The sequence below is a fragment of the Delphinapterus leucas genome, chromosome 5, assembly GCF_059928025.1.
Source record: "Delphinapterus leucas isolate spDelLeu-1000000601 "Yukka" chromosome 5, BTC_Dleu_Yukka2, whole genome shotgun sequence".
Taxonomy (NCBI): domain Eukaryota; kingdom Metazoa; phylum Chordata; class Mammalia; order Artiodactyla; family Monodontidae; genus Delphinapterus; species Delphinapterus leucas.
In genome coordinates, this window is record NC_143133.1 from 19,691,698 (window position 1) to 19,704,137 (window position 12,440).

At 39.6% G+C, this 12,440-nt stretch overlaps 1 protein-coding gene across 1 annotated transcript in view; it reads left to right on the forward strand.

Moving 5' to 3' along the window:
* Positions 1–12,440, forward strand: part of TRPC3 (transient receptor potential cation channel subfamily C member 3) — an 84,598-nt gene that overhangs the window by 51,629 nt on the left and 20,529 nt on the right. The window contains exon 10 of the mRNA XM_022596334.3: positions 2,472–2,555. Within this exon, the coding sequence (XP_022452042.1) occupies positions 2,472–2,555 (84 nt within the window). The remainder of the gene's footprint in view (positions 1–2,471; positions 2,556–12,440) is intronic.

Sequence of the window (12,440 nt, forward strand, 5' to 3'; positions counted from 1 at the left end):
AAGGAAGAGAGCCTTGGCATTAGACCTGGGTTTCAATTCTGGCTTAAGGCTTATTAGAAAGTAACATGGATAAATCACTTCATTACCCTAAGCCATAGTTGTCTCACCTGAAAGAGAGAAAATTTCACAGGGTTATTGTGAGGAGGATATGAGAGGCACAAAATTCCAGCCTCAACAAATATCAGTGCCCTTCCTCATTCACAGTTTACAAAGTGCTCGGCCGTACATTTGAACCTCATGCAACGCTGTGAGGTAGGTATTATTATTCCCATTTTATAGATAAGACCACTGAAGCCATTAAAACAACTCACCTATGCAAGGTCACAAGAGCTAGCCAGTGTGGGGGTAGTCGTGGAATTGGCGTTTTCCGGCCTCAGAGGTCTAACTCTTTCTGCTGCACCTGGCTGCCTCCTGCCCAGCAGCTGTGGCTCTGGCTTGGTTACTGCCCCGCCTCCTCCCCACGGGCTGTGCCTTTAGCTGCAGCTTAGCTGGTGTCTTAAAGGGGTTGGGTTCTAATTGCCATCCTGGGCAGCTCCTGCTACTGCTGAGATGGACTTTGTTTGGAAGGCAGTTTGTTTCTCTGGGGATTGATTATTATTCTCTGAGGCTTTATTACTTAAAAGGGAAGCTGTTCAAGCATGGGAACTCACAGCTCCAGCACTTCACACCCTCAGGTTTTCTTTCTGTAGGCAAATGATTTCACTGACATTTGGCTTCATTCCTGATACTGTCATAATGTAGAAGGGGAGAAACACTAACAGGTTAAGAGGAGCACATTCAAGTTGGCTGTGGCTACCTAGACCCCTGTTATAAAAAAAAACAAAAACAAAAAACCCAGCTTGCTCACAGAGATGTGAGGGGGGCAGATGTGTTCTGTTTAGGGTGTCCTCTCCTGCCTGTATTGCTACAGCGGCAGGAAGAATAGCTTTCTTCAGAGACGTTGCTGGAAACAGAAGAAGGTTGAGCACTGATCTTTCAGGAGCCATGCTGCTTGGCTTCCTAGTCTCCCCATATCTGGTTAAAAACTGCCATTTGGGGACTTCCCTGGTGGTCCAGTGGCTAAGACTCCGCGCTTCCACTGCAGGGGGCACAGGTTTGATCCCTGGACAGGGAACTAAGATCCCGCATGTGGCATGGTGTGGCCAAAAAAAAAAAAAAAACCTGCCTTTTTTTTTGTTTTTGCGGTAGGTGGGCCTCTCACTGTTGTGGCCTCTCCCTCTGCGGAGCACAGGCTCCGGACGCGCAGGCTCATGGCTCACGGGCCAAGCCGCTCCGCAGCACGCGGGATCCTCCCGGACCGGGGCACGAACCCGTGTCCCCTGCATCGGCAGGCGGACTCTCAACCACTGCACCACCAGGGAAGCCCTGCTGTTTTGATTTTATTTCTTAAATTGTTCATGAGCTGTTTTTATCTCTTTAATCTTATTAATCTTTATAGATACTCTCTGTGTCCTGAATTTAGTAAACATTTGGAGAAATTATGTTTCTGCTTTTCTTGTTTAGAGGACAGGAAGGAACCTCAAGAAATCAATCTAACGTTTACCTCTAACCTCAGTCAATAGTCAGAGACTGACCTCTAGTGGCAAATAGGAGAATTAACTTTGTTAGCTGAGGTTTTCTCCTGCCACAATCGAAAGAGGACAAAACCGGGAGGATCCTTACCTATAAGTGGCACTTCCTTCCCTTCTAGTGTCCCACCGCTTCCTAAGTTATGATGGTGGGAAGACAGGTGGTGGAGTGAATACATTTTCTTGGATAAAGGGCCCTGCCTTTGAATCACACTGTATAGGTAGCAGCTTATCTGTGAATAAGATGCAGGCCCTGTTCACATACGTGAAGGGTAGACAGTAACGACAGTCTCCTCTTGCTTTCTGTTCTTACCCACTCAAAAGTTAAACCTTAAAAAGAAAGAGAAAAGAAAAAAAGCCAAAATACCTTAGTCCAGTTCTCTCCAAAGTGTTGAACCTGGCACAGTGTACTTCCAAGATACTTAGGAAGACGTTTTGTTTTGGCTCATGTTTTAGGATTACAAAATACCAAATGATACCCTATACCCTCTGAACTTGTAGTGTGTATCTGTTCAAGTGTAGGAGAGGAACACAGGCTCAGGAGCAGATAGAGTTGCTTCTGTGCAATTTCTCCTTCTAGATGCCATGAAGACATTTTGATACAGTGTACAAGGACCCCAGGAACAATTATGTTTAACACAAGACAACTTTTAAAAATACTTTTTCAGTTAAACAGTTCTATTACAGTACATCTGTCCAACATTTTGATAAATGTGAGCGTGTTGCTCACATTAATTTTTGCCTTTGGAAATATATGAAGTCATTCATAAAACTCAGCTTCCACAAAATGTCCCTCGGAAATGTTGACTCCAGAAAAGTTATCAGGGAGAATAAAGTAGATTATATTTATGATTTCCAAATAAATGTATTCTAATTTACTAGGCTAATTGTATTTTTTCCTAGTTAAACCTCTTCACTCAGTCTAACTCAAGAGTTTTTGAATCACACAGTTTTAACAGCATTCTCAATCCGCCAACACGTTATCAGGTAAGCATTCATTAGACATATCTCTTTATCTGTATGTAGTTCCACATATGTCTCTGTGTTCATGTGTGTGTGTGTGTGTGCGTGTGTGTGTGTGTGAGAAAAGTGAGTAGAATTATATTCTTCAGTTCTTCAGATGTGCTGTGAGGATATAACGGAACAGAGAAAATGGTATGTTAGAGGGCGCTTTAGAAATCAGAGTCCAAGTTCTTCCTCTTCTTCTCCTTCTTCTTCTTCTTGCTGTTGTTTTGTTTATTTGTTTGTTTGATTGAGGAAGAAGAGTTCCTTTGTGATATTGAAAGCAAAGTGTTGCCACAATTTCCGAAGATCACTTTCATACACCTTGAGCTGGAGAAAGCAGTGGGAGATGTGCTATATTAGGAAAATAATGTTCTCACAGTACAAAAAAACCTGGTACATTTCTCCTGATAATCTGTTTTTCAAATGAAATCTTAGGCTATACTGTTGCATCAGTACTACTTTAAAATATCTGTTGCCCTTTGATCTTGGATGTGACATTTCAACACTATTTTCCAACTCAGAAGAGGGTATAGTCCTTCCCATGTGGTTGATAACTTTGACTACCAAATCTTTAGATTTCTGTTGAGTACAAGATCACAAGAATGAGGACCAAAGAATTTATAATGAATGGTAATGTCAATTAATGGGTGTACTCCTGTTCATATGATTTTCTTGGAAGCAGCACATTCTGCAAAATTGCTGGGCACACTGACTGTCAAAGTCTTACTTTGTAATGGTTACGTTATGTCCCATTATATGGTTGTATTTAATTTATCAGCCTTCTATTGATGGAAATACAGGATATTGCCAATATTTAGCTATTACAAGCAATACAAGTAAGTAACCGTCTATACATGATATTTGAAACGTGCAAGCCTATAGAATTGTCTGGTTAAAGTATATGTGCATTTTAAGTTTTTAGCTATTATCAAACTGATTTTGATAGAGCTTGTACCAATTTATGTTCTTTTTTTTTTTAACATCTTTATTGGAGTATAACTGCTTTACAATGGTGTGTTAGTTTCTGCTGTATAACAAAGAAAATCAGCTATATGTATATATATATCCCCATATCCCCTCCCTCTTGCATCTCCCTCCCACCCTCCCTATCCCACCGCTCTAGGTGGACACAAAGCACCGAGCTGATCTCCCTGTGCTATGCGGCTGCTTCCCACTAGCTATCTATTTTACATTTGGTAGTGTATATATGTCAAGACTACTCTCTCACTTCGTCCCATCTTACCCTTCCCCCTCCCCGTGTCCTCAAGTCCCTTCTCTACGTCTGCGTCTTTATTCCTGTCCTTCCCCTAGAACCATTTTTAGAACCTTTTTTTTTTAGATTCCATATATATGTGTTAGCATACGGTATTTGTTTTCCTCTTTCTGACTTACTTCACTCTGTAGGACAGACTCGAGGTCCGTCCACCTCACTACAAATAACTCATTTTCATTTCTTTTATGGCTCAGTAATATTCCATTGTATATATGTGCCATATCTTCTTTATCCATTCATCTGTCGATGAACACTTAGGTTGCTTCCATGTCCTGGCTATTGTAAATAGAGTTGCAATGAACATTGTGGTACATGACTCTTTTTGAATTATGGTTTTCTCAGGGTATATGCCCAGTAGTGGGATTGCTGGGTCATATGGTAGTTCTACTTTTAGATTTTTAAGGAACCTCCGTACTGTTCTCCATAGTAGCTGTATCAATTTACATTCCCACCAACAGTGCAAGAGGGTTCCCTTTTCTCCACACCCTCTCCAGCATTTATTGTTTGGAGATTTTTTGATGATGGCCATTCTGACTGCTGTGAGGTGATACTTCATTGTAGTTTTGATTTGCATTTCTCTAATAATCAGTGATGCTGAGCATCCTTTCATGTGTTTGTTGGCAATCTGTATATCTTCTTGGAGAAATGTCTATTTAGGTCTTCTGCCCATTTTTGGATTGAGTTGTTTGTTTTTTTGATATTGAGCTGCATGAACTGCTTGTATATTTTGGAGATTACTCCTTTGTCAGTTGCTTCATTTGCAAATATTCTCTCCATGCTGAGGGTTGTCTTTTCATCTTGTTTATGGTTTTCTTTGCTGTGCAAAAGCTTTTAAGTTTCATTAGGTCCCATTTGTTTATTTTTGTTTTTATTTCCATTTCTCTAGGAGGTGGGTCAAAAAGGATCTTGCTGTGATTTATGTCAAAGAGTTTTCTTCCTATGTTTTCCTCTAAGACTGATAGCATCTTTAGGACTCTCTATGTATAGTATCATGTCATCTGCAAACAGTGACAGCTTTACTTCTTCTTTTCCTCTCTGATTGCTGTGGCTAAAACTTCCAAAACTATGATGAATAATAGTGATGAGAGCGGGCATCCTTGTTCCTGATTTTAGAGGAAAGGGTTTCAGTTTTTTCACCATTGAGAATGATGTTGGCTGTGGGTTTGTCATATATGGCCTTTATTATGTTGAGGTAAGTTCCCTCTGTCCTACTTTCTGGAGAGTTTTTATCATAAATGGGTGTTGAATTTTGTCAAAAGCTTTTTCTGTATCTATTGAGATGATAATATGATTTTTCTCCTTCAATTTGTTAATATGACGTATCACATTGATTGATTTGCATATATTAAAGAATCCTTGCATTCCTGGGATAAACCCCACTTGATGTGTATGATCCTTTTAATGTGCTGTTGAATTCTGTTTTCCAGTATTTTGTTGAGGATTTTTGCATCTATGTTCATCAGTGATATTGGCCTGTAGTTTTTTTGTGACATCTTTCTGGTTTTGGTATCAGGATGATGGTGGCCTCGTAGAATGAGTTTGGGAGTGTTCCTCCCTCTGCTATATTTTGGAAGAGTTTGAGAATGATAGGTGTTAGCTCTTCTCTAAATGTTTGATAGAATTTGCCTGTGAAGCCACCTGGTCGTGGGCTTTTGTTTGTTGGAAGATTTTAAATCACAGTTTCAATTTCAGTGCTTGTGATTGGTCTGTTTATATTTTCTATTTCTTCCTAGTTCAGTCTCGGAAGGTGGTGCTTTTCTAAGAATGTGTCCATTTCTTCCAGGTTGTACATTTTATTGGAATATAGTTGCTTGTAGTAATCCCTTATGATTCTTTGTATTTCTGCAGGGTCAGCTGTTACTCCTTTTTGATTTCTAATTCTGTTGATTTGAGTCTTCTCCCCTTTTTTCTTAATGAGTCTTGATAGTGGTTGATCAATTTTGTTTATCTTCTCAAAGAACCAGCTTTTAGTTTTATTCATCTTTGCTATTGTTTCCTTCATTTCTTTTTCATTTATTTCTGCTCTGATCTTTATGATTTCTTTCCTTCTGCTAACTTCGGGGGTTTTTTTCTTCTTGTTTCTCTAATTGCTTTAGGTGTAAGGTTAGTTGTTTATTTGAGATGTTTCTTGTTTCTTGAGGTAGGATTGTATTGCTATAAACTTACCTCTTAGAACTGCTTTTGCTGCATCCCATAGGTTTTGGGTCGTGGTGTTTTCACTGTCATTTGTTTCTAGGTATTTTTTGATTTCCTCTTTGATTTCTTCAGTGATCTCTTGGTTATTTAGTAGTGTATTGTTTAACCTCCATGTGTTTGTATTTTTTATAGTCTTTTTTCCTGTGATTGATATCTAGTGTCATAGCATTGTGGTCGGAAAAGATACTTTTTACAATGTCAATTTTCTTAAGTTTACCAAGGCCTGATTTTTGACCCAAGGTATGATCTATCCTGGAGAACGTTCCATGAGCACTTGAGAAGAATGTGTAGTCTGTTGTTTTGGGATGGAATGTCCTATATCAATTAAGTCCATCTTGTTTAATATGTCATTTAAAGCTTGTGTTTCCTTATTTATTTTCATTTTGGATGATCTGTCCATTGATGAAAGTGGGGTGTTAAAGTCCCCTGATATTATTGTGTTACTGTCAATTTCCCCTTTTATAGCTGTTAGCATTTGCCTTATGTATTGAGGTGCTCCTATGTTGGGTGCATAAATATTTACAATTGTTATATCTTCTTCCTGGATAGATTCCTTGATCATTATGTAGTGTCCATCTTTGTCTCTTAATAGTCTTTATTTTAAAGTCTATTTTGTCTGATATGAGAATTGCTACTCCAGCTTTCTTTTGATTTCCATTTGCATGGAATATCTTTTTCCATCCCCTCACTTTCAGTCTGTATGTGTCTTTACATCTGAAGTGGGTCTCTTGTAGACAGCATATATACGGATCTTGTTTTTGTATCCATTCAGCCAGTCTATGTCTTTTGGTGGGAGCATTTAACCCATTTACATTTAAGGTAATTATCGACATGTATGTTCCTATTACCATTTTCTTAATTGTTTCGGGTTTGTTTTTGTAGGTCTTTTCCTTCTCTTGTGTTTCCTGCCTAGAGAAGTTCCTTTAGCCTTTGTTGTAAAGCTAGTTTGGTGGTGCCAATTTCTCTTAACTTTTGCTTGTCTGTAAAGGTTTTAATTTACCCATCAAATCTGAATGAGATCCTTGCTGGGAAGAGTAATCTTGGTTGTAGGTTTTTCCCTTTCATCACTTTAAATATGTCCTGCCACTCCCTTCTGGCTTGCAGAGTTTCTGCTGAAAGATCAGCTGTTAACCTTATGGGGATTCCCTTGTACGTTATTTGTCACTTTTCCCTTGCTGCTTTTAGTATTTTTTTTTGTATTTAATTTTTGATAGTTTGAATAATATGTGCCTTGGTGTGTTTCTCCTTGGATTTATCCTCTATGGGACTCTCTGTGCTTCCTGGACTTGATTGACTATTTCCTTTCCCATGTTAGGGAAGTTTTCAACTATAATCTCTTCAAATATTTTCTCAGACCCTTTCTTTTTCTCTTCTTCTGGGACCCCTATAATTCAAGTGTTCGTACCTTTAATGCTGTCCCAGAGGTCTCTGAGACTGTCCTCAATTCTTTTCATTCTTTTTTCTTTATCATGCTCTGTGGTAGTTATTTCCACTATTTTATCTTCCAGGTCACTTATCCGTTCTTCTGCCTCAGTTATTCTGCTGTTGATTCCTTCTAGAGAATTTTTAATTTAATATATTTTGTTCTTCATCATTGTATGTTTTCTCTTTAGTTCTTCTAGGTCCTTATTAAAGATTTCTTGTATTTTCTCCATTCTACTTCCAAGATTTTGGATCATCTTTACTATCATTACTCTGAATTCTTTTTCAGGTAGACTGCTTGTTTCCTCTTCATTTGTTTGGTCTGGTGGGTTTTTACCTTGCTCCTTCATCTGCTGCATATTTCTCTGTCTTTCCATTTTGCTTAACTTGCTGTGTTTGGGGGCTCCTTTTCACAGGCTGCAGGTTCATAGTTCCCATTTTTTTTGGTGTCTGCCCCCAGTGGCTAAGGTTGGTTCAGTCGCTTGTCTAGGCTTCCTGGTGGAAGGGACTGGTTCCTGTGTTCTGGTGGGTGGGGCTGGATCTTGTCTTTCTGGTGGACAGATCCACGTCCGGTGGTGTGTTTTGGGCGTCTGTGAACTTAGTATTAATTTAGGCAGCCTCTCTGCTAATGGGTGGTGTTGTGTTCCTGTTCTGCTAGTTGTTTGGCATGGGGCATCCAGCACTGGAGTTTGCTGGCCGTTCAGTGGAGCTGGGTCTTAGTGTTGAGACGGAGGTCTCTTTATAGAGCTCTCGCCAGTTGATCTTACATGGGGCTGGGAGGTCTCTGGTGGTCCAATGTCCTGAACTCAGCTCTTCCACCTTAGAGGCTCAGGCCTGACACCAGGCCAGAGCACCAAGACCCTCTTGATGTCTGTTTTCCTTCCTGCTACTCTCCTTCTCCTCCTCCCTTAGAATCCTCTCGCCAGCGAAGCTGCTTGGTTTTCTCTGCCAGCCACAAAGAAGCTGTCTTTAACTCTGTCCAATGTTGGGTGGAAGTACTTGAGTGCTCCTAGACGACCAAGTCAGGTTTATTATCCTTCCCCTACACGGTAGCAGTTTCTCATGAGTAAACAATTGTCTATTGATAGTGTGCCTTTTATCATTCTCTTGGGTCTTCAAATGATTGCAACAATTTTCCCATTTTATACTAGACTGAATGGGCTATGAGTCACTTTCCTTTTCACACATGTTCAACTCTTTTGCTCCTGCCTCATTTTGCTAGGATACCATTTCTTTGTGGGTACCTGTGCAGGTGAGCTGGGTCCTCTGCTCGGGGCCTCACACAGGAGGCTGCACGGGAGCTGCTGGTCAGGGCTGGAGACTCATTTATGGCTCCAGGTCCTCTAGCAGGCACATGGTTGTTGTTGGAATTCGCTTCCTTTTGGTTGTTGATCTCAAGCCCTCAGCTGATAGAGACCATCTGCTATTCCCTCACACGTGGGCCCCTCTCCAAAATGGAAGTTCACTCCTCGGGCAGCCGTCCTGTCACAGAGTCACCTGAGGGCCGGGCGTCCTGTCCTGAGGCTCCTTTCCTCAGGTCCCAGAGTCGCCTGAGCGGTGGCCTCCTGTCAGGGGCTTCCCAGTCAGGTGCAGTCACCTGAGGGCCGGGTGTGGGGTCTGAGTCATGTGGGGCACTGGGCACTCGCCTTCTCTGCTCCCGAGTGCACCATCGGGGGCTTCGGCCGGTGTCTGAGCCCAGTTTATATTCTTAACAATAAACGTACAAGAGTGCCCATTTCCTCCTTAATTTACCAATAGTATGTTACCAAAGGTTTTTGTCTTGTCCAAATTGATAGGTGAAAATGATACCACAGTGTCACATTTTACTTTGCATTCTTTGTAATGAATGAATTTGACCATCTTTTTAGGCTTAGTTTTCTATATGCTTAAGACCCAATATTTATTTGCTTTTCTTGATGGGCTCTTTGTTATAAATTAGGAAGAATTCTTCTAAGAATTAAGAATTCTTTTAAGAATTAAGAATTCTTTAAGAATTAAGAATTCTTTTAAGAAAATCAGCCCTTTACCTGTGATAGGAGTTGAGAATTTTTCCCCCAGTTTGTTGTGTGTCTTTTTAATATTTGTGGGTATTTTTTCCCAACCTTTTAGAATTGTGTGTAGTCAACTTTACAAATTGTTTATGGCTTCAGATTTTGTGTCCTATTTCAAAAGCTCCTCTCCCATATGAGGATGTTTAAGAAATGTTTTACCCATATTTTCCTTGGTACACTAATTGTTTCACTTTTTACATGATAATATTTGATCTGTGTAGAATATAGTTTGATGCAATGTGTGGGTGGGGATCCAAATTTATTTTTTTTCCAGATGATTACACAACTGGGTGTGTTGAATAATCTGTCTTCTCTATGGATTTGACATATCACTTTTATCATTTACTAAGTTCCCATATCTACTTAGATTTATTTCTGGGCTTTCAATATGCTATAGAACCACATTGTTTTAATTACTATAGTTTAAAACAAAATCAAACAAAATACACAGAAACACATACATCTGTCCTTACTTCAAGACTTTTACTTGAAGAGACTCTTACTCAAATTATTTTGCATAATTTTCCTGGTTATTCTTTCTTGTTTATTTTTCTCCTTAAACTTTAGAGTCAGCTTGTATAATTTGCAAAATATTCTGTTGGTATTTTACGGGTTGTGTTAACTTAAGAAGAATTGACATCTTTATAATGTTGTGTCTTCCTTTTCAAGAATGTGACACACCTTTCCATTTGTTCAGATCTTCATTCATGTACCCAGTATCATTTTAAAGTAGTCCTCAGAGTGTTCATATTAATTAGGATTAAGTGGTGCAGATCACACAGAACCACCAAACACCAACCACTAATAGCTGAAAGAACATAGAAATGTGTTTCTCTCTTCTCTTCAAGAATTCTGGAGGTGGTCATTCCAGGGCTGGTATGGTACCCACCACTGTCAGGGTCCCAGGCTGTTTCTATAATATTACTCTGTCATGATTGGCTTTCATTCTAACATGATCTTACAGTCCAAGAAAGCTACTGGAACTCTGACTATTATATCTGCATTCCAAAATATAGTCAGACAGTGTGATAGGGAAGAAAGATGCCTCCTTCTTGTAAGGAACTTCTGTAAAGTTACACAAACAGCATGTCTGCAATGGAGGCTACAAAATAATTCTTAATTCCTAGTGGCCGTGTGCTGAGCTAAAAAACCAGGGAAGAGAATTGGCAGTCTCTGCCAAAGTGGATTATATTATTTGTCTTGGTGCTTTACACATACTTATATCTGTTATTTGATTTATAAGTTTCAAATTTTATCTTTTGACCCTCCAGCTATAAAATAAGAAAAAATCAGTATATTTATTTTATCTTTCACCATTTTTCCCCTCCTCCTCCCAGCTTTTGCTAGTTAAATCATTAGAATTGTAGGGGTGGAACAAAAAAACCTTTCCTCTACCCATTAGGTTCTGTAGCTGGGGCCTGTGAATTAAACTAACAAAAGGCAGATTAACAGAAGAAAAAAAAAACAGAGTTTATTTATGCATGCAAAGTGCAAACACATGGGAGAATTTTGTGATGAGTAACTCAAAGGGGTAGTTAGAAATTGAGGCTTATATATCATCCTAAAAAGGGCAATGAATTGTGGAGAAGTGACAAGACAAAGGAAAGAGGATGTCTTTGGGCTCCCAGGGGTGGTAAATTGTGGGAACGTGAGTGTATATATGGGGAAATTAATGGAAGATTAGGGTTACTGTAGTAAGGTTTGTGTTTGTGCAGAACCATCTCTGAGCCAACTTTCTGTTTCTAGTGGTGATGCTTGTTTCTCTTCCCCTTGGTATGGGAGAGGGGAGGGGGAAGACCTTCACAAAGGGAAATTTATGTCCTGTTCTTGGGCAGTTGGGAGGAAGGCAGTGAGCTCCTTCTGTGTCTTCTGCTTCTTAATTGCCTTCAGCTCAAAGTAATCCTATGTCAAAGTGATATATTTGCGGGTGATATTTTCTGATCCCCTTCACTACCTTGTAAGATTATAATTCACATTTGTTTTAGTTTTAGTCCCACAGCTAAACAGTCAGTACTCACCACCAGTCTTTTGGCCTTAATTTTCCATTAATCTCTTTGTCAGGTAAAGTTTGTCTTCCTCCAGTTTCTTCAAAAAGAGCTCATGGGGAGGCTTCCCTGGTGGCTCAGTGGTTGGGAGTCTGCCTGCCGATGCAGGGGACATGGGTTCGTGCCCCAGTCCGGGAAGATCCCACATGCCCCGGAGCAGCTGGGCCCGTGAGCCATGGCTGCTGAGCCTGCGCTCCGCAACGGGAGAGGCCACAACAGTGAGAGGCCCACGTACTGGAAAAAAAAAAAAAAAAAAAAGAGCTCATGGGAACTACGTTCTCTGAGTTATTTCATGTCCTAAACTGTTTCCTATTTTCTATATATTCATATTAACTAGCTGTAAAATTCTTAGATATGACTTTATTTTCTTGATGTATTTGTAAACATTGCTCCACTGCTCCTAGAATGGAATGTTGATATGGAAAAGTTTGAGGCCAGCCTGATTATTTTTCTCATATAGTTGACCTGAGATTTTGATTTGAATGCCCAAATTTTCTTTGTTTATCTTTTGAATCCAATAACTTGCAATTGATTGTTCTGTAGGTGGATCTACATGAATTTTTCCTAGCATGGAGTCTGTCCTTTCAAATTGTACATTCAAGTCTTCTTTTATTTCTGAATAATTTCCTTGAATTATACCTTGAAATATTTTTTCTGTTCCATTATTTGAGGTCTCATCTTCAGAGATACCGATTAGATGCCTGCTGAATCTTTTTTTCTCTATTCCTTTTGAATTTTTCATCCATTTCTCTCTTTGGCTCCTTTTTTTCCCATCCTGTCTTTTATTCCTGTCTATCTTCATATGTGCTGCTTCAAATATATCTTTCATTTCTGTGATGATTTAATTTTTTTCTTCCTCCTCTTCTTGAGATTTTCCAAC